The 21,989-nt window shown below is 34.0% G+C and overlaps 1 protein-coding gene across 4 annotated transcripts in view; it reads left to right on the forward strand.

Moving 5' to 3' along the window:
• The window catches only part of FBXW7 (F-box and WD repeat domain containing 7), a 230,778-nt gene that overhangs the window by 157,910 nt on the left and 50,879 nt on the right, over positions 1-21,989 (forward strand). The window contains exon 1 of one of the 4 annotated variants that reach the window (XM_059175462.1): positions 10,351-10,512. The exons of the other annotated variants lie outside the window; for them this stretch is intronic. Within the exon in view, the coding sequence (XP_059031445.1) occupies positions 10,366-10,512 (147 nt within the window). The 5' untranslated portion in view covers positions 10,351-10,365. Of the gene's footprint in view, positions 1-10,350; positions 10,513-21,989 lie in introns of those variants that run through there. 4 annotated transcript variants of the gene reach the window in all.

The raw sequence follows: 21,989 nt of genomic DNA on the forward strand, positions 1-21,989 counted from the left end.
AAACAATGATCATTTGTGCCTTTTAAATGGGCTTTCCAGGACTTTAACCTGCCCTGTTTATCTTCATTATCCCTGCCTGCATCTCTAGTCATTTGACTTTGCTTAGAAAGACAAGTATGATTGTAGGAAATCCAAAAATAAGTTTTCATTTGTCACAGTTTGGATATAAAGTCACATCAGCATAACATGTAACAGTTTATTAAGTTTATTATTTAAACAGCCAGAGATTTGTTTAATACCTCATTTCAAATGGATATTATCAAGGTGAGAATTTGTCTTCAAAACTTTGCCAACCCCAAATACCCAGATTTTCATCCTGGATCTCCTGTTATCCTTTCCATTCCTACTAAGTTTTGACGTTTACACTCTACTTAGGATGACCATTTGTCATATCACAGAAGTAAACCAGCGTTCTTAGAGCTCCTTGTCTTGTAAGATATTTCAGTTATCTATTGCCACCTAAACAGTCACTCCAAAGGTTCATAGATTATAACAAATAAGTATTTTATTATTTCTCATTGTTATTGTAGGTTATGAATTTAGGAGGGACTCATTAGGGCATTGCTAATTCAGGGTTTCAGTCAGATGATGGCTATAGAGGTGAAAAACAGGGCTTTAGAACAGATGGGGGCTGGCCAAGAATCTTTTTTGCTTCATATAATCTCGGGATTTCTACATATGTGGTCTTTCTACTTGGGCTAGTTTGAGTTTCTTCACAGCATGGTGGTCTCAGGGCAATTGGACTACTTAAAATGGGGTTATCATTTGAATATTTCAGTAGGTAAGGTGAAAGCTGAATCTCCTTTTTATGCCTATCCTAGGAAGTAACTTAAATGTTCTTTTTTGTTTGAAACATATTCCACTTGTCAGTGGAAGGAGTATCAGAGTACATTGTAAAAAGAGCATATAAGATGAGGGATACTGGGGCGCCTGGGTGGCTCAGTGGGTTAAAGTCTCTACCTTTGGCTCAGGTCATGGTCTCGGGGTCCTGGGATCGAGGCCCACATCAGGCTGTCTGCTCAACGGGGAGCCTGTTTCCTCCTCTCTCCCTGCCTGCCTCTCTGACTATTTGTAATCTCTATCAAATAAATAAATAAAATCTTAAAAAAAAAAAAAAAAGATGAGGGATACTGTTATGACTATTTTTGAAAAACACAGATATTATGACCTCATAATATCTTTGCTCTAATAACTCTTTTTTTTCTTTTTACTTGGACTTCATAAAATTCAGGCTCATTAAAATTGGTTCCATATATAATATATGTGTCTTACAGAATACTGTATTTCTGTTATCTAGAACTCAGTTATCTGGCAAACTTACATACCTGAAACACATATAATAAAAAGTAAATCTCCAAAGGAGATAACAAAGTAACACCACTAAGTTAAGCTTAACTTATAGAATAGAATTTATAGAATGGAATAGATGTTCTAATACAAAGCATGAATTTAGAAATTAGACATCCTGGGGTAAAAATCTTAACTTCACTGCCTCACAGCTCTGTTTCCTTGAGCAATTTTTAAAACCCTTCTGAACCTCAATTTCCTTGTCTGTAAAATGTAGGATATTGATACCTCCCAGTCTTTTCATGATATTTAAGTAAAATAAAGCATGATTTACTAGGAACTCTGTCAGTGTTTAATCCTTCCCCCATATCACTGCACCAATCTGAAGTAATACATCGTTTTTTTCTAAGCCCTAGAGCTGCAAACTTGCTTTACATCTCCTATTGGTCTCTGATAGTCTCTTAGCATCCCTGGACTTCCTGCTTCCATCCTGAGATCTTTCTGTTTCAGGCATAATCAAGAATTCAGGTATTGAGTCTTATTTTCTTAATAACCAGTTAGCTTCTTGTTTAACTTCTGCTGTAAAATTAATGTTGATGTTTACTGGTGTATTTTGTTTAATGTATAATTTTGACAGTGTAAAAGGCCAGGGGTATCAACTGTCAGCCCATGCAAGAATGAAATCTGTATGTGTCTTTTTGATAGCTTAATTCTAAAAGTATTTGCTGTGCTTAATAATTCCTTGCTTAAATTTGATGCTGAAATAAATATTGATAAATGAATACCAATGAAATCTTTATCAATATTTGCAGAAAATTGTAATTTATGAATATTCAATGAATATTGATAAATCTCACATGTTCTCATAGCATGTTACTGAGAATTATATAAGTGAAGTTGTGGAACTATGTTCATTTCACTCAAAATAATTGTTTTTTATTTATAATTCTGTTAAAACTCAACAGCGTAGTAAAGATAATTATCTCCCCCCATTTTATTTTTTAAATTGTCAGCATTGTCAAATACTGTATATTTCCATAGGTTCAGCCTTTTATTTTTCATAGGATAAGTTCTTATAATGTTTTAAACCATTAATTTGGTGAACTTCCTGCATTGTAGCTCAGTTCAATTTGTTTTAAACTGTATTGAAAAACCACCTGCATGACAGTATTATCATTATTATTGTTAAAAGATTTCTTAGTATTATGTCCTTATTTATGACTCCCTAGCTCACACTTAGAATTTTTGTAGGAGACATAAATTAATAAGTAATACTGACTTTAACTGAAAGGTTGATGACCCGTTAATGCTTAAGCTTGTTTAGAAAAGTAACTTAAATGATGGACCTTAAAAAACTAATATAAGGAAAGTTTTTGTCTCCTTTCTTAAACCTAATTTTATTTTGAGGATTGTGAAAAATGAAGTTACTTTAAATCCTTATTTTGTCATATGATGAGGTTTTTGCATGACTGAAATACCTGTAATTACTGGGTAATTTTTGTCATAGTTGACTTCAAGGTATAACTATAATAATCGTCAACTAAATTCTTGGTGAGCAGCTGTGTAAGACCAGTTTAACAGCTGGGGTTAACTCAACACAGACTGTAAGAGTTAAACTTAATCATGAGGCAAGGCATGTTAAAGTCATTAAGGACTTCATACTGGGCATTTCTGAAATAATAAAAAATTCAATCCAGTAGTTGAATTTTTTTTTAAATCTCAGATAATTCTTTAAATGTTGAATGAAAGAATGAGGAGAAGTATCATTTTAGTATAACAAAGCTCTAAGACACAAATATGGGAGTAAAATCCAAAGTTTATAAAATTTATATTATACAGTATATTCTGATGTCACTGTTTGGCCACTATGGTAAGTAGGAAAGAAAAAAATATAAACAAATTATTATGGTATAGTATGGAATCAGAAAAATCCTGAGATATTTTTCTTGAATCATATAAAAAAATAATTTCTGCCTGAAACTTTTTTCCAGTGAAAAATATTTTCTTATTGTTATAGAACAGTAGTATATATATATTTATTTATAGCAAAGGGATAAATGTCTGTTTTTAAAAGGTGTACACAAATGAAGTAGTGAATTTCTTTTTACATGTTTTATAAAACTGTAGCTATACTATTCACCAAACTGTAATAAAGGAAGGCTCACCAAATTGACAGTCCAAGACTATTGCAAGAAGGCTCTATACTTGGTACTACTGGAGCTGACATATACTCTTAAAGCTGCAAGGGACTTCATTCTCAGTCATCTAGTTTGGTCTCCTCATTCTGGAAATCTGAAATCTGAGACAAGAGACTTATTTAGGGACACTGGTTAGTGGTAGAGCTGAACCTAGTACTTAAAATTCACCCAGGATTTTTCGTATGATGATAAATTTACCTGGAGTATGAACTCCAGTTAATTTGCTGAGAGTTGATTGAGATAACAGTTTAGTCAAGAATAATGCAGTTGTAAACAAATTTAGTCGTAAATAAGCTAATAAGTAGTTGGGATTTTTGGATCATAAAATTTCTGGTGTACCATGGGGTAGTTTTGTCATCATTTTGAAGGACTTGTTTGGTTGGATTTTCTCTTAGTTTTTATAACATTATTTTTAGCTTTTTTTTTTTTTAGAAATAACTGGAAAATTCCAGCAGAATTCAGAAAGAACCTAGATGTCCAGCAGTTAGACAGTGGCTCTATAAATCAAAGCAGTTACAGTACTTTATGTAACCCACTATTGTAGCATTTTTACTTTGACAGTGTCAAAAATACATACATTGATATTTATACATAATGCTTTTATTTTACAAATGCCAATTACCAGGTCACATTTTTATAACACTTGTATAAACTGTATGTGCTATTTCAGAACCCAGGCTAGTTTCTCTTAAGTACTAAGGGGCTGCCCCTTGGTGCCCAGCTAAAGAAAATTATCAGTCTCCCTTTATCCGTGGAGGAGTTACATTCTTTTCCAAGACCCCCCGGTGGAAGCCTGAAATCCTGGATAGTACTGAGTCTTATAAATACTACGTTTTTTCCTATACAAGCATCCGTATGATACAGTTTGATTTATAAATTAGGCACAGTAAGAAATTACCAGCAATAGTAATAAAATATGAACAATTATAACAAGATACTATAACCAAAGTTATGTGAAAATGGTCTCTCTCTCTAAATATTGTTCTGAACCCACCCTTCTTGTGATGTTGTAAGAAGATAAAACACCTACATGATGAGGTGAAGTGAGTTGAATGTCATAGGCACTGTGTTGGAGCATTAAATACTCTTGACCTTCCGGCGGTATGTCCAGATCATCTGCCTTCTCAGTTGAACATGGTTAACTGAAATGGTGGATAAGGAAGGGACTACTTTCTGTACAATAATATGTTATGACCTGTTAACTGTATATATGAATATAATATCTCGTGTTCATTATAGTTGGAAGTTATAATCTTTCTTAGTGCACACTTTTGAGTATTTAAATGTCTTTTAGAGGGGCATCTGGGTGACTCAGTTGGTTAAGTTTCCGACTTGATTTTGGCTCAGGTGCTGACCTCATGTTGTGAGGTCAGCCCAGCATGGAGCTTGCTTAATATTCTCTCTCTCCCTTTCCCTGTACCACTACCCTTTCCCTCCCTTAAAAAAAAACAACAAAAAAAAAAACACACCAAAAAATCCCCCCAAAAATCCTTATAGAACTTTTTAAGGAATCATTTTTTAATCATCTTGAATGTTTTTAATTTTAATAAAATGTTTCTTTTGTTTGCTCTATGCCTTTTTTGGATAATAACATTTTATTTTTATTTTTTTTAAATTTTTTATTTCTTCATGTAACAGAGAGAGAGATCACAAGTAGGCAGAGAGGCAGGCAGAGAGAGAGAGAGAGGGAGGCAGGTTCCCTGCTGTGCAGAGAGCCTGATGCAGGGCTCGATCCCAGGACCCCGAGATCATGACCTGAGCTGAAGGCAGAGGATTAACCCACTGAGCCACCCAGGCGCCCCAGATAATAACATTTTAAAAGCAATGCCATATATTTATATTTTTCTTTCTTACTAAATCTGATTATATTTTTGTTTCTACAGTTGACCAACAATCTTGTTTGGATTTATTATATGTTTTTGCAGTTTTAACTAATACAGGCTTCACCATTTATCATTAAGCCAAGAAACTTAATATCTTGATTTACCATTGTTTTCCTCTGTTTAAATTGCTCTATCTTTGTACATGGATTGCTTAGGCTGAGAAGATCTTTAATATTCTGGTATCTAAGGTGTTAGGAAAGATGAAAAAAAATGACTGAGAAACAGAATAATTTTTCTCACTCTGTATTCCTGAATAAATGAGTATATTTTGTAATAATGAATTCCTGTCTCAAAAGAATATTGAATCTGACTTATTTTGCTTTAGTAGTAGTCTAATTTTAAACATCTGGAATTTTTTTTTGTTTCTACCTAAGAATAAGTTAAGTCACTTGTTTGCTTAAATTCGTAGAAGTAGTGAATAGTACTGTGTTTAAAATGGGGCGCCTGGGTGGCTCAGTGGATTAAGCCGCTGCCTTTGGCTCAGGTCATGATCCCGGTGTCCTGGGATCGAGCCCCACATCGGGCTCTCTGCTCAGCGGGGAGCCTGCTTCCCCTTCTCTCTCTGCCTAACTCTCTGTCTACTTATGATCTCTCTCTGTCAAATAAATAAATAAAATCTTAAAAAAAAAAAAAAAATGACATAGGCTGATATTCTCCCTGTCAGGAGTATTGGTACGAGACTTTGAAAACTCTTGGTATAAAATCATTCATGCTTGTAGGTAAATTTATCTTCAAGTGAGTTGTTTCAGCTGAATCAGGAGTAGTTTATGAAAATGGAAAATCTTTATGCTGCTTGTATGCTGTGGCTTTGGCCAAGAACAGTTAAATACTAGCCTTCTGTGTAATAATGAATGAACGAAAAGGTAGATTTCCAGAATATAAAGCTGTAAATCTTTTTGTTGTCATTAGAGAATTGGAAAGTGTGGGACTATAATACGTTTAGAAATACTAAATTGTGGGTATTTGGTGCATTAGCATTTATCTGTAGTCATCTTTGACTAGTACAAACTTTTAGAAGAAAGAAAATCAGTAAGTGGTTGGTGGACAAAATGCCTTATAGAGATCTTCTCTTTACCACAAATTCCCTAATGTTCAGTTGTTGGATAGATAGTCAATGACATCTGGAATCTTAAAAGACACTGCAGTTAAGATACTACAAATTAATTTTTAGGTAAAATTGTGACAGAATTATGGAAGCCTTTGTAAAACTTATAGATGATTATGTTTTAAAATATTTTAAAGTTATTTCAGATGGATTTTAGAATCTCTGCTTGCTTTTCTAGTGACTTGTAAAACTGATACTTATTACAAAGCTGTATGTGATTTTTTTATCTTAATGTAGCAGCAGCAGCAGCAGCAGCAGTATTAGTAAGGGCAGCTAATACTACTGGACACTTACTAGATGGGAAGCATTAATCTGTGTGTTTCACTTGCATTAACTAATTTAATACTCATAAAAGCCTATGAGAAGGTTTTTTATAGATGAAATTGAGGTGTAAAGGCATTAATTTAAGGTCATACTACAAATAAGTAGTAGAACCATGCTTTGCATGAAGGCAGTTTGGTACTAGCGTTGATGCTCGTACCGACTTATATTACACTTCATTAATATTTGTCAGTGTCATCTTAAAAGGAGTTCGTTCGTCTGTTTTGCAGAGTTGCAGCTTGGGAGAGAGGGTTAATAAGAGTATCTTAAATGTTTTTAAAAATATGATTGATACTGAGACTTAATTCTTTCTTGAGCCCATGGAACTAGGTGCATTTTAAAGTTAACAATTAGGGTTCTGTGCTTTGTCTATGATTTCATTTCCCTCATTGACTGGGATTTTCTTTAGTATTTGAAATTCTGGTATTCTGAATGTTTTCATGCTGATTGAGAACATTGCTTTAGAAGTACTGTTAACTTAAATCCTTCAAAATGATGAAACTTGGTAGTACACACTTTTGGAAATCAGTACTTGTTCAATCACTAGTAATGTCCTTTATAGAAATATAGTGTTGCAGACACATAATCAGATTTAGCGTTAGGTTTGCTAGAGTTGCAGTGCTCTGTATTATCCAGTTGAGGGCAGTTATTTACTGATTTAAAAAAATGACTTGAATTAGAATGTCACAATGTGTTTACCAGAACTTGGTTATCTCCAAATAAATAGCCCTAGTTTTACTCCAATGATAATTTCTTGAAAATGAAAAATTAATTCTACTTCATAATATTTTATGCCCTCTTATAAGCAGGAGAAAGAACATGGTTCATTTTAGTTTTAATTTTCTCAGTTCAAATTATTTTTTTTTAGTCCCAAATCTTTTTTTCCCCCTCCTTAAGATCAGACTCCAAATTGATTAGTGAGCTTCATATCTTCCTCATCTTTAAACTATCTGCATGTAAATACATGTAACTATAAAGTTCTTTGAGGACTTTAAGATATAAAATTATAATTTTCAGTATGTTATCCTTATTATTGGATTAAGTGAAAGTTAAGTTTGGAGTTGATCTGTTGCATTTATTTTTCAGTGCAGAATGAGTATGTTAAACTTGTGAAATATAGTATAATCCTCTGATATTTCTGCATTGAAGTACCACATAGTTTATATCTTCTTTGTGGTTCAGAGAAAGGAATTTTGAAGATTTAATTAACTGATTTCAAAGATACCACTGAGAATTTTTTTGAGAATAAAGAATGTTTTATTTTTACTTTTTTTGTTTTATTTTTAAATAATAGCTATCCTAATGGGTCTGCATTGTTAGTTCATTTTGGTTTTGATTTATACTTCCCTAATTAGTGATATTGAGCATCTTGACATATATATGCTTATTGGTCATTTGTTTATTTTCCTTGGGGAAATTTGGTTGTTTACTTTGGTGTAATTAAAAATGTCACCTCTGAAAATGATTTTGCTTTTTTTTTTTCTAAGTGGCTTGAACTCACAGGGCTTAAACTCGACGACCCTGAGATTAAGACAAGCTGAGATCAAGAGTTGGATGCTTAACTGATCGAGCCACCTAGGCACCCCAATGATTTTGAATTTTTTTTTTTAAGACTTTATTTATTTATTTGACAGAGAGAGAGATCACAAGTAGGCAGAAAGGTAGGCAGAGAGAGGAGGAGAGGGCAGGCTTCCCGCCAAGCAGAGAACCCCACACGGGACTTGATCCCAGGACCCTGAGATCATGACCTGAGCTGAAGGCAGAGGCTTAACCCACTGAGCTACCCAGGTGCCCTTGATTTTGAATTTCTAACTACATTTTATTTTATTTTAAAAAAGATTTTATTTATTTATTTATTTGTCAGAGAGAGAGAGAGAGAGAGAGAGAGATCATGCGCGCACGCACAAGTAGGCAGAGTGGCAGGCAGAGGCAGAGAGAGAAGCAGGCTCCCTGCTGTGGGACTCGATCCCAGGACCCTGGGATCATGACCCGAGTCGAAAGCAGCAGCTTAACTGACTGAGCCACCCAGGTGTCCCTAACTACATTTTAAATTATGGCATAAAAGGAATGTATCATCTTGGTGGTACTGGGAGTATTTCTAGTGTATGGATTGGCTTCCCCAGTAGCCTACTTTATATTTAGTAAGACATATCTTTACAAAGTTAAGAAAGAAGTCACTCATCTCTGATTCTCGTTTTTCATTCCCTTCATATCAAATTCTAAGTTCTCCTTATAGAGATCAATAGAAGCTATTGGAGGGAGAGATAAGTAAGATGACTGGCTTTTGAAAGAGGACAATAGAATGGAAGGAGAGAACAGCTAGTTAACCAAACATCGTGAATAGATGGTTCACATCCATTACTTACCATCTATCAAAACTATTCTCTGTTAATTCTTACACTGAACTTTTTTTCTTACCATCTTCATGACAGTCTAGTTCATGGGTTTGAATATGAAGTGTAGTATTAATTAACATTGGCATAAGTGCTTAATTTTGGAAAATATTTGAGTTAATGCTGGAAAGATTAGTTTGGAGCCTCTCTGAGGAGAGTCATCTTCATATTGTATCTTAGGCATTGGGGAACATATAGGGAAAGTTTTTGAGGAGTGGATTGTACACCACATTCTCTCTATGCATTTTAGGAAGTTATTTCTGACAATGGTATGTTGGAGAAATTAGGCAGTAAGGATTTGTGATGAACTGGTTAGTAATTATTTTACTATAAATGTTTCCCATCATAAGCTACATTTATAAATACTTGGGTTTTTCAAAAAGAAATCTTTAATCACATGACATACTTTTAAGTAGAAACACTGCATTTTTGAGAATTTGAACTGACATTTGCAAACAACTAAAATGTCTACTTATAAGATTAATGTGAAGTGCCTATTAATAGCCTTAGAGAGATAGAGTCGATTTAACGTCTTAGCATGAAATAAAGAATGGTTGAATGAAAAAGGAAAAGAGAGCATGCTTAAGACAAACAGTTGAAAATACAGTGTTCATTCTGAATAGATCTAAGAACACACATGTGTTTGTATTTTTTGAGCATGCATAAATGCTGTCCTTAAATTTGAAGCGCATTTCAAAACATTTCTAAAATATTAATGCTGATATTTGGGTAAGGAAGACCTTATTTAGGAGAAAATACATGATTTTTGTAAAGAAAACTTTACTTTCACTTTCTAGGGAATACCTGGGTTAGTAGTTGGAGAAGTTTAAAAGAGACCCTACAGCATTGCCCTGCTTTGGCTGTATTCACATTACTGACTTTGTATGGGAGGTTCACCAGCTGTTTGACTGGCAGGAGCAGGAGCTTTCACTTCACTAGTTTATAATTCCTGGCTATTCTAGGATAGTTTGCACTTCACCAAGCCTCAGACAGGTCAGGACATTTGGTAGGAGAAGGTTGAAAGACAAAAGCAGCAGGCCTTGGGTTCTCAGCCTTTTTTTTTTTTTTTTGGTTTGTTTTTTAATTAGCAAATTATATTTTAATTTGGTAGTTAGAATTTTTAGTAATGTGCCTGTATTACATGTAGAAAGTATTCATCAACCAAGAGGAGTTTTAAAATGTCAAAACCAGGAAAAGCTACTTTAAACCATGGCTTGGTTCCTGTTGATCTTAAAAGTGCAAAAGAGCCTCTGCCACATCAAACTGTGATGAAGATATTTAGCATTAGCATCATTGCCCAAGGCCTCCCCTTTTGTCGAAGACGGGTAAGTCTTGCATTTGAAAAATAGGAATATTTATTTAAATGAAGTACTTCTTTTTCCTTTAGTGAAGAAATGCTTGGGCTTTCAATTGATATTTATAAATAAAATTATCAGTGCATTATGTAGCCAGATAAAACTTAAATAAGTGGTAGTTATAATAGTATGATGAGAAGTCTGGAGGGCAAGGTTATCCAGTCCATCTTTTGTTCCCTGTCTCATTTATTTTTCATGATATTAGAATCCTTTAAATTTATTTAAAAATGGTAAATGTAAAAACTGTGTTTTAAAATATGTTGGCAAATACTACAACCCCAAATTGGTAGTTTTTATTCTATGGGAAAGGCAAGAAGCTGGTGGCATTCTTCTTATACATGGGAATTACATGAACTCTTTATAAAGAGTACTCCAAGTTCCCTAGATTTATCTGGCCCTTAGAGATGTATTATTTTAAATTGCTGTTTCTTTAATTCAAACTTAATGTAATAGGGACTTTACTTTTTGCTGTTATAGAAAATAAAAATAGCATGCTATTGTGTGGCAGTTACGATAGAGTTTATATATAGACAATCCTGAACTAACAAACATTTTGTAGAACTTGTGCTAACGTATAATCAAGTTATGATTTATTGGATGTTTTTCAGGATAACGTTCTCCTTTCCCTCAACAAGTTCTGACCCTGTTAATATTAGCAGTTTTATTGTATTTTTTGAGTTAACTTGGTATTGCTGGTTTGAATAATTAACTAGAGTGATATATTTTTAGATCTAAAATATGTTTTTGATCCTGAACACAGTAAACCAAAAATCCCCACAAAAATCTGAGATTAAATGGGTATTTACATGTAACAGTGCTATTAATGTTTTAGTTCCCTTTTTTAAGAAGAAAAAAAAAATGAAGGGGAAATATTCTACTAAATAAGATCAACACACAACACCTGACAAGTTTTTTTTTCTCCTTAGTAAAAACAATCTTTTTTATTTGCTGGGACTTATCCTTCGTAAAAATGTGTTTTCTAATTATCTTAGCTCCTTTGGAGTAGTTTCCACTTCTACTCGAAACAAGTGTTAGCCATGTTGAAAATATTTTGAGAGAAGTTTAAATAATACAGTTTCAACATTGAACATGGAATACAAATATCTCCATCATCCTCTTTTTTTCTTGTTTACTATGTTGTCAGAAAACTGTTTATTTTGTCTTCTTTTGCTTTGTCACTTTTATAACTTCTGAATGAGGTCACTGTTCTGATTTAAGCATTTACACAGAGACCTCTAATAGCTTTAAAGTCATTAATAAACTAATTTATTATTTTAACACTTCTATAAAAGAAAATACCAACCCAAGTAAATTTTTAAATGGAGGAAAAGAAGTGTGGGTTTTTTAAATGAAAGGATTAAGATATTAACAATCAGGATAATCTTGTTCTTTGTTGAGTATTTCTAATAAATTCTTAGATACAATATATGGCAAATTATTTCATTATATCACAATGTATGTTTTCTACCATTATTTTCTAACATGTACATGAAACTTAAAAGGTTCGGGAGCAGATTCTATAAAATTAATAGAGAACTTCAAGGCTTTCCCTGAGGGCTTCCTAGGGTCACTATGCAGCTTGACTTTTCTGGGTTACTATGTTATGTTAATTTATAGCCTTGCATTTGTAACAGCAGAAGAGAACTAGATTTGGAAAATAAAATTCATACGAGAAAGTTTTTTGGGAAGATAACTGAAAAACACATTCAGTTTCGGACTGCCTACCTGCCAGTAACTTACTATTGCATAACTCATTGACTCTGAGTACTAGAAATACTAGAGGGATCATGTAATTATATCCCCCCCTTTCATGACTGGTTAATTTAGATAGTTTTTAATTGGCTTGCATATTCTTTGTTATTTAATTTATTAACTTTGGTAAATTGATAATAAACATTTTAAAAATATTATTTTTCTTTATCAAGGATTTAAGGAAGACTTTTGGTATGATATATAATTAGTCATTTCGTGTGTAACATCTAGTATATCTCTTACACTGGGCATATTTTGTTTTCAAGCAGATTGTTCTACATTGACCCAAAGTACATAAAGCAGGTAGATTTCTGTATTTTGTAGGCCATTTTTTTCTTCTAGGCAGTGAGCTAATGTGCACTAGATTGACCTCTTAGTAACACTTGTAACAGTCTTGACCTATTAAAATTTGAAAAACATGATATTTTATTGTCACTCCATCCCTCATAGATGTTAATCCATTTAGTGTTTGCACAATAAAATAACTTCAAAAAATTGTGAAACAATCTTTTAGTTGCTATAACCACAACCTCAATTTATATCTCTTGAAATATTTTCAGAAAATTTATTGACCTACTATTAAGTGTAATATTGGTATTGGTAGTCAAATTTAATATTATATAAATTATTCTGGTCTCTCCTCAGAGGTACTTTGGATTTAATATTAACAACAGTAAAGAAATAGCAGTCTAGCTGTTACTCAGTTACTGTAAATGAAAATATTTTTAATATTAAGGTCCTCATTATTTATTTACAATTGCTTAGGCATTCTTGATACTAAGTTATACTTGGAACTTGTTAAAAGTGTAGACTCATGGGGAACCTGGGTAGCTTAGTCGGTTAAGTGTCCAACTCTTGATTTGGGCTCAGATCCTGATCTCAGGGTTGTGGGATTGAGTCCCTATCAGGCTCCACACTCTGGGATTCTCTTTCTCCCTCTCCTTCTGCTCCTCCCCCCTGGTTTCTCACACTCCAAATCAATCAGTCTTAAAAAACATAGAATCCTGGGTTACCAACTCTTTTGGATAGTCTTATGTAAGAGATCTGAATTAAGGTTTAGGGATCTATCTATATTTTTAAAAGCCCTATAGGTAATTGGATCAGGAGCTTTTGAGAGTACTAGTTGAGTATTCTAAAAGAATTGTCTTTTAGTAGAAGAGGAATTTTCTAGGAAAAGCTTATTTAATCTATAAAATCACTGGAAATTTTTAATTTATTTTGAAATTGGAATGCCTAATTATGGTAACACGCTGTTTCTGAAATCCTAAGGTACATTATTTTTCCGCATTTTGAACATACCTAAGAAGTATTTAAAATACGAAAAAAAGGGGCGCCTGGGTGGCTCAGTGGGTTAAGCCGCTGCCTTCAGCTCAGGTCATGATCTCAGGGTCCTGGGATCGAGTCCCACATCGGGCTCTCTGCTTAGCAGGGGGCCTGCTTCCCTTCCTCTCTCTCTGTGATCTCTTCCCTTCCTCTCTCCTACTGTGATCTCTCTCTGTCAAATAAATAAATAAAATCTTTAAAAAAAAAGCAAAAAAAACCATAAAATACGAAAAAAAAATGTACCTTAGATACATTTTGATGGAATTTTGTAGCTTATCTGGCAGCATTTTTTTTCTTTTTAGTGATAAGAGAAAGAACATCTTACAAGTAATAATACTAAGAAAATGTACTTCAGTGCTTAAATTTCATTTTGTAACTCATTTTGTTTGGAAGCTTTTTAAACTTTCACAATATTCTCATAAAGTTACTCTTCATTATTATTATTCTGATAGAAATTTCCAGATGACATGCAAATGGCAGTGGTTTATATAGGGCTTTTAAAGCTATTGGACTTTGCTGACTTACAGACAAAATATTGTTTTGAGAGTTTCCTATATATTCCTGGGCTTGAACTGTGTACCAATTGTGCCGCATAAGCATTGGCAGCAAAGCGAAGAGTGTGGAGAACTGCTGGTGGGGTATTAGGGTGGTGAGGTGGGGTCAATATGGGACAAGGGCTTGTTCTCCTGAGATAAAAGAGCTCAAGCAATAATGAAATACATGACTGGGATTTCTGATAGTTGGAAACAGTTTTGTAGGAATTATGTTCCATATCAAATTCTATTCAAAAGACCTCATTTAAAATAATTTTTCTTCAAAGTAAAAGTAGAAATTAAAGTAGAATATTCGTGTCATTTGAGAAAATGTGAATATCACTCTTGTGTATTTTTATCATTCCAGGTTAGCTTAAGTCAAACTTTCTTCAGAGGGCCAGTAAATATTTTAGACTTTGTGGACTCTATAGTCGCTATCAGAACTACTCTTCTGTGCCACTGGAGCACAAAAGCAGCTATAGATAATACTTAAATGAATGGGTGAATGGACATGACTGTGTTTTAATAAATCTTTACTCAAAAAAGAGTGAAGTCTAGGTTTGTGTGATTATAATGATACTACAGTAAATCTTGTGCATATATCTTTTTGCTTATATATATTTCAGCTCATGATAAATTTTCAGAATGAGATTGTTAGTTAAAGCCGTAAGTCTTACATTTCCTTTAAAACCATCATCTTCTCTTCTAATTCTTTTGTAATTTTGTAGAAAAGAATCTTTGTGTGGCTAACTGCTAGAATTTTAAGACACTGCTTATTCTCTTCTTAATATACAGTATTAGTATAATAAGGCTATTAATAATTGCTATCTTTTTTAGGAAAGCCCACTATGTATTATAGGCACTGTTTTAGTTGTTTTGTATATTTTAACCCACTGAATGCTTAAATGACTTAAATGTTTGGTAAGTACTTTAAATTAGGTATTCTCTCCAATTCAGTAGACTAGAAAACGGAGGCTCAGACCAGCTAATCTTCCCCAGTTTTCTTGGTGAGTAGTAAAGCTGCATTTAGCTGCAGAGTGCATGAAGGCTGCAGCTAATAGCAGTAGCCGTTCTCTTTATACATTTGTTTTTATGTGAACTTAACACTTTTCAACTACTCTTAGTATTTTGTAGGGTAAGCCTGGGAGGCTATCATTGTTGACCTTGTTTCTGTGAGAAAATAGATTCAAAGATTAAAACAAGTAACTTACAAATAACTTTGATATGATAAAACATTTATAAATACAGGGTTTTTGGTGTAATCTCTTTTAAGATGTTTCACTTATGAAATTACCCTGCAGATTACACAATAATTATAGTAATAAAAAACTAGAGATATTTGAACAGTATGCATGTTTGTCTGTTGTCTTTGTAAGCTGAGTGAGTAATGATACCTGTTAAAAAATTATTCCTGACACTTGTTCAAATGGCAAGATAGACTTTATTCACGGGTACTGTGGTGTTATAGATATAGGAACTACTACAAAGGGGCTTTGTAGTAGGGGAGCGAGATTGGGCTCAACTCCAAATACAGCAAAGAAAAGTGAGAGTTTATAGCCAAGGAACAGTTTGAAGGGATCAGTGGGGAGAAAATTACTAAGAGGAAACACCGGTGGAGAGGGGGGCTTCTGGCTAAACCAGTGTAACCAAAGTGGTCAGACATCAAGTGGGAGATGATAGAAGATGAGGAACCCAGCAGTTACGGAAGGTGGTCAGATACCAAGATTGGGAGGAGTCTGGTTAAACTGAGTAGGATTCTTGCTTTTGACAACGTGCCCAAGGACAAGGCCTAGCTGAAAAGGAGCTCAACAGAGCCTATCTAGAGTTTGGTCAAGAAGAGAATCTTTGTCATACTTCAGGGTCTGTGGTTGGCAGACAACTGAGAGCAGCTTGTCTGGACAGATAAAGCATCCTCCGACTGCAGTGCAGTGTCCTTCTCATCAGTTTGCTCAACCAGTACTTTTGACAGTGAGGACAAAAATTTAAACAGCATTTTACCTCTCTTAGCTTCAGTGCTGTCTTAAGTTTAAGTTTTTTCTTCATTGTTGAATTATCAATGATACTAGATAAACTTATATTCAAAACTTTAACCTTATTCAGGCATAATCTAATTAGCTATTTTTTGTATATATAATATTCAGTTAAAGTAGTATGTAATGTTAATCTATTATGCTCCTTTCATAGACTATTGACCAGTCTATTAGTACCTCTTCAGCAAAGGCCTGCCAGTTTTGTGAAATAGTTGTATTACCTTTGTTTTAAAAAAACAAGGTATCTAATTACTTACTCTACAGTAAGTTCCATTTGTGGGAAGATTTTGTATGTACCTCCAAAGTAGGCCATCATAAACTCTTTTGCTAAAGCCAGCTTGTAAATTAGTACCCTTCTGAATTTAATAATCTCCCAAATCCTCCAAATTCAATGATGGACAGGGAATTTTAATTTTCTTCCAATAGTTAACATCTTTTAGTTCTCTTCATAGAAATAAGACATACTCAATATGTAAAATTTAGAAAAAATATTTTCCTTTACAATTTACTAAATTACCAGTAGTTCCACTGCTGAAAAATAACCATAATAACAACTTTAAGTAAATAATTTTTTAGGAATATTGGTACTTTAATTCATTGTTAATATATTGTTGATGGTTTCCCATAATTGTAGTTGCTTAAAAATATATAGTCTGTTCTTCCAAAATTTTCCTCATATTATTGATTTAGACAGTGAACTGCTTTAAAATTTTTTATACATGAATCCTAAACATCTCTATCCACAGATTTCTAGAAGTAGAATTATTTGGTCAAGGATTATGAACTTCTTTAGATTCTTGAGAAATACTGTTAAATTGTTTTTCAGAAAGCAATACCAATTAAAAACCAGCATGAGGGATTTCTATTGTTGTTTAAAGAGTAAGAAATCATATTCTAAGGAAATTTATCCCTATGTGATAAAGTTTTGTGGATTTTGCTTAGTTAATACTATGTCATTGTATTTCTAGTCTAGATTTTTTATCATAGGAAATTTTTTTCCTTTTGAAAAAATAATGAGATAGGCTTATACTTACAGCTTCATATAAGTGAATGATCTAGTCAATTTTTTTCTACTCCTATAGTTTTAAAACTATAATCTGTGTTTTTATCTGGACAGATGATCCACATGTATAGTTTTATGATTAATTACACTATCTTTCTGTAAGTCTTAGGATTATTTCAGTTTTTGCATTGCCTTAGTTTATCCTTTTATATTTCTGAATTTTAGGGTAATATTTGCATAGTGTAAATGACAGCCCCTCCCAAAGTATATTGCTATTAATAATATTACGACAAGAGTACTTCTCATACTAACAAGAGCAGCTGCCAGAAATATTTGCCTATTCCTTATAGCACTACTACTTAGTTTTACATTTCTGGCATAGTTTTGCCTTTACCCCCAATCCAGGTTTACCTTTTTTTTTTTTAAATCTTGTCCAGCCATTATTCTTACTGAAAGTAGTTGTTGCAAGTCTGCTCTTTTAAAATGTCTTAATTCCTGAAAGTCATTCATGAAACTCAATATCCATTTATTTTTATTTTTATTTTTTTATTTTTTTATTTTTAGATTTTATTTATTTTATTTGACAGAGAGAGAGATCACAAGTAGGCAGAGAGGCAGGCAGAGACAGAGGGGGAAGCAGGCTCCCTGCTGAGCAGAGAGCCCGATGCGGGGCTTGATCCCAGGACACTGAGATCATGACCTGAGCCGAAGGCAGTGGCTTAATCCACTGAGCCACCCAGGCGCCCTTTTATTTTTATTTTTTAAAAGATTTTTATTTATTTATTTGACAGAGATCACAAGTAGGCAGAGAGGCAGGCAAAGAGAGAGAGGGAAGCAGACTCCCCGCTGAGCAGAGAGTCCGATGCGGAGCTCAATCCCAGGACCCTGAGATCATGACCTGAGTCGAAGGTAGAGGCATAACCCACAGAGCCACCCAGGCGCCCCTCAATATCCATTTCGTGGAATTCTTAGCCAATTAGAAATAGATGGATGTTTCCCCAACATACAGAAATAGGAATCCTTTAAAAAGCCAGCATCCTCCATCTTTCCCCCAGACCAGTCTGTTTTGTGCCTCTTTCTTTCTAGATTCTTTCCAGGACCTCACAGTCTAGCTTCCCTCTCTGGTTGGAACCTTTCTCCTGGCACTGATTACATCCACTGTTGTCCTCATCCATCAGTGGAACATACTGTAATTGTTGCCATTACCTTTGGCCCTTAGGCAAATATGTACTGTCCGGTGATGTTATTCCATTTAGTTATCTTGTCTCCCCAGTTAGGTTATAAACTCTTAGAGTTCAGAAATTATCCTTCATGTCTTTTTATGCTCCTAGTGATATGCAGGAGAAAGTTAGTATAAATATTCTTATGACTAATTTGTTGAAGTATGTGTTAAACTTGGAAGATTCTGAAGGAGTTTTTGTTCTGTTAAGAATATGGCATGTTTTTGTTTACTAAATGTTTTTAAATGACTGTGCAGCTGTGATTTGAATATTTTATTTTCTAAATTTAAATAAACTCAGATACAATTTGACATTTTATTTTAAAGTAATTACTACTTACCAATTTTGAAAACGAAGGAGAAACAAACGTAGGGTAAAGTTATTTCTGTGGCACTTTTGAGATTCTACAGTAGCCAAAAAATGTCAGAAAATGCTGAAATAAAGGGAAAATTTACAATACTTTGGAGAGAAGAAAGAACAGGGTGGTGATATGAGCAAGTTTGGAGGGAAATTTTTTTTTTTTTTTTTTTTTGAGTAAACTAAAATGTGACTTCCTTTGGTTATTTTCCCTACACACATATTGCACTAGAACTGGGGAAATTTTTCAACTTGAAAATTTTGAACTTGAAAAATTCAAGCATTTTCAATTGATCTGATATGGTTTATTGTCACTAATTTTTTTTTAGTCAATAAAAGAATTAGTTACCACATAGTAGACCATTCTATTTTAAATCCTATCAGGCCTTTTCTTCTTCTTTTTAAAAATTAATTAATTAATTAATTAATTATTTCTAGATTTTTTTAATTTTTTATTTCTTTTCAGCGTAACAGTATTCATTGTTTTTGCACCGCACCCAGTTCTCCATGCAATCCGTGCCCTTTCTAATACCCACCAGCTGGTTCCCCCAACCTCCCACCCCCCGCCCCTTCAAAACCCTCAGATTGTTTTTCAGAGTCCATAGTCTCTCATGGTTCACCTCCCCTTCCAATTTCCCTCAACTCCCTTCTCCTCTCCATCTCCCCTTTCCTCCATGCTATTTGTTATGCACCACAAATAAGTGAAACCATATGATAATTGACTCTCTCTGCTTTACTTATTTCACTTAGCATAATCTCTTCCAGTCCCATCCATGTTGCTACAAAAGTTGGGTATTCATCCTTTCTGATGGAGGCTTAATACTCCATAGTGTATATGGACCACATCTTCCTTATCCATTCGTCCATTGGAGGGCATCTTGGTTCTTTCTACAATTTGGCGACCGTGGCCATTGCTGCTATAAACATTGGAGTACAGATGGCCCTTCTTTTTACTACATCTGTATCTTTGGGGTAAATACCCAGTAGTGCAATGCAGGGTCATAAGGTAGCTCTATTTTTAATTTCTTAATGAATCTCCACACTGTTTTCCAAAGTGGCTGCACCAACTTGCATTCCCACCAACAGTGTAAGAGGGTTCCCCTTTCTCCACATCCTCTCCAGCACATGTTGTTTCCTGTCTTGCTAATTTTCAGGCCTTTTTTTCTTAAGAATGTTTCATGTGTCATGCATAAACTTGAGTAAACAGAATATAAATTATAAATTTTCTTGTGGTCTTGTTCTCTGTATTGTGCAGGGTACTAGCTATAAATAAAAGTGATGATTCTTCATCCCCTGTACCTGTGGATATACAAAAGTGAAAAATTACAATCCTTTATGCATCTTAGATAGTCTAGTGGTAAAAACCTTAAAGCTTTATAGTACAAAAGTATAATTTTGCTTGAATGCACCCGTGTACAAAGTACTATGAGTACAAAATACTCAAAGCAAATGATTCAGGAAAGGCTTCACAGTAACTTTGAATTAAAACATGGTGTTTGCTAGTAAGCAGATGATGAGAAAAGTGATGGGCAGAAGGAACTTGTATTATTGCTTGTGCTTACATCTCTTCTTTTCACATTTCACACTTATACTGCTGCAAATTATTGCTTATATCTTGCATGACATTTATCAGTATTACTATCAGCCAGAAAATATGTGTTGAGCACTCAGAACAGAGCTGGAAAGTTTTCTAGAACCTATGGCTATAACAGTGAACTAGGTAGAGGCCATGTCCTCATGGAGCTTACTTTATGGAAACAGAAAATAGTCACTAATGTTAGTGTTTTGATGACAGTAAAATAGGGTTAATAGTATAGAGTCTAACTTGGGATGCAGGGGAAGCACTATACTTTCCACATATGAACTCATATAACCCTTAAGATAACCTTGTAAAGTGGGTGTTGTACTATAGTATCCCTATTTTACAAATGAGGAGTCTGAGGCATAGTGAAGGTAAGTAATGTGCCCTAGAGTTAATAAGTGATAGAGCGGAGATTCTATGTTAGGCATCTGGCTCTAGCATCACAAACACTGTGGTAAACTGACCTTGGTAAGGTTGTTGAGTGAACAGATCCTTAGTTTCCATGTGTTGTAAGGGGTAACTTTTGCTGTGTAATCCTTGGTTTTAAAATACATAATTCTTACTTTGGTCCCACAGCTCATGATGGCTTTAGTATCTTATTACTGACAACATTGCTTTCTAGATGTTTTTGTCATCAAGTGATGTCCTCTTATTATGTGTACCTCAATTGTCAGGTATGAATGTAAAACAAATTATAATGTGATGTGTAAGTCTACAACTACATTGTAGAAATAACTGCCTTGAATTTTTATCCCTGTTGTTGATAGATAACAATCTGTTCAAATAATTTAGTTACTTTAACATCACAGGGCAAGGGCTATTAAGATGTAGTATGGGAGACAGATGAAAAATATGCTAAAAAATAGGGGTGCCTGGGTGGCTCAGTGGATTGGGCCTCTGCCTTCGGCTCAGGTCATGATCTCAGGGTCCTGGGATCGAGTCCCGCATCGGGCTCTCTGCTCAGCGGGGAGCCTGCTTCCCTCTCTCTCTCTCTCTGGCTGCCTCTCTGTCTACTTGTGATTTCTCTCTGTCAAATAAATAAATCTTTAAAAAATATATATATATATGCTAAAAAATAAACTTGCTGCCCACTGTCCCATGTTCACAGACCAGATGTCCAGCATGCCCTGAGAGCTAAGAATTTTTTTTAAAGTTAGCCAAACCTAACTCTAAGTAACTTAAGATAATCAGTTTTATTATTTGAATACTCGTGAACTTCCTGCAAAAATATTAATGTATAATATACTGGAAGTGTTCAGTAATATATGCACCATATTACTTTTCTAAACCAAAAAGTTCTGAAGTCAGCAACACAGCTTTCTCTAAAATTGTGGAACTAACTCCACAGACCTTTGAGTTTTACAGCTGTCACCCACATACAAAAGAATGGAATATTCTTTGAAATGTCAAAATAGTTAAAGTCTTAAGTTCTGAGTGCATGCATATTTAAATCCTTTAAAACATACATTATATAAATGAATACCTAAATTTTACTAAGCTCCATATAATATGGTAGTTCAGAGCCTATATATTATTTTTCTTCAGTGAGAAATGTAACTCTCGTTAGCAGACATATTCATTAAATGAGGAATGAGAACCTCTGTCACTTTTTTACTTCATGGAAAATTAATACTACTAAATTAGTTT

This window comes from Mustela lutreola, chromosome 1, assembly GCF_030435805.1.
Source record: "Mustela lutreola isolate mMusLut2 chromosome 1, mMusLut2.pri, whole genome shotgun sequence".
In the NCBI taxonomy this organism is placed as follows: domain Eukaryota; kingdom Metazoa; phylum Chordata; class Mammalia; order Carnivora; family Mustelidae; genus Mustela; species Mustela lutreola.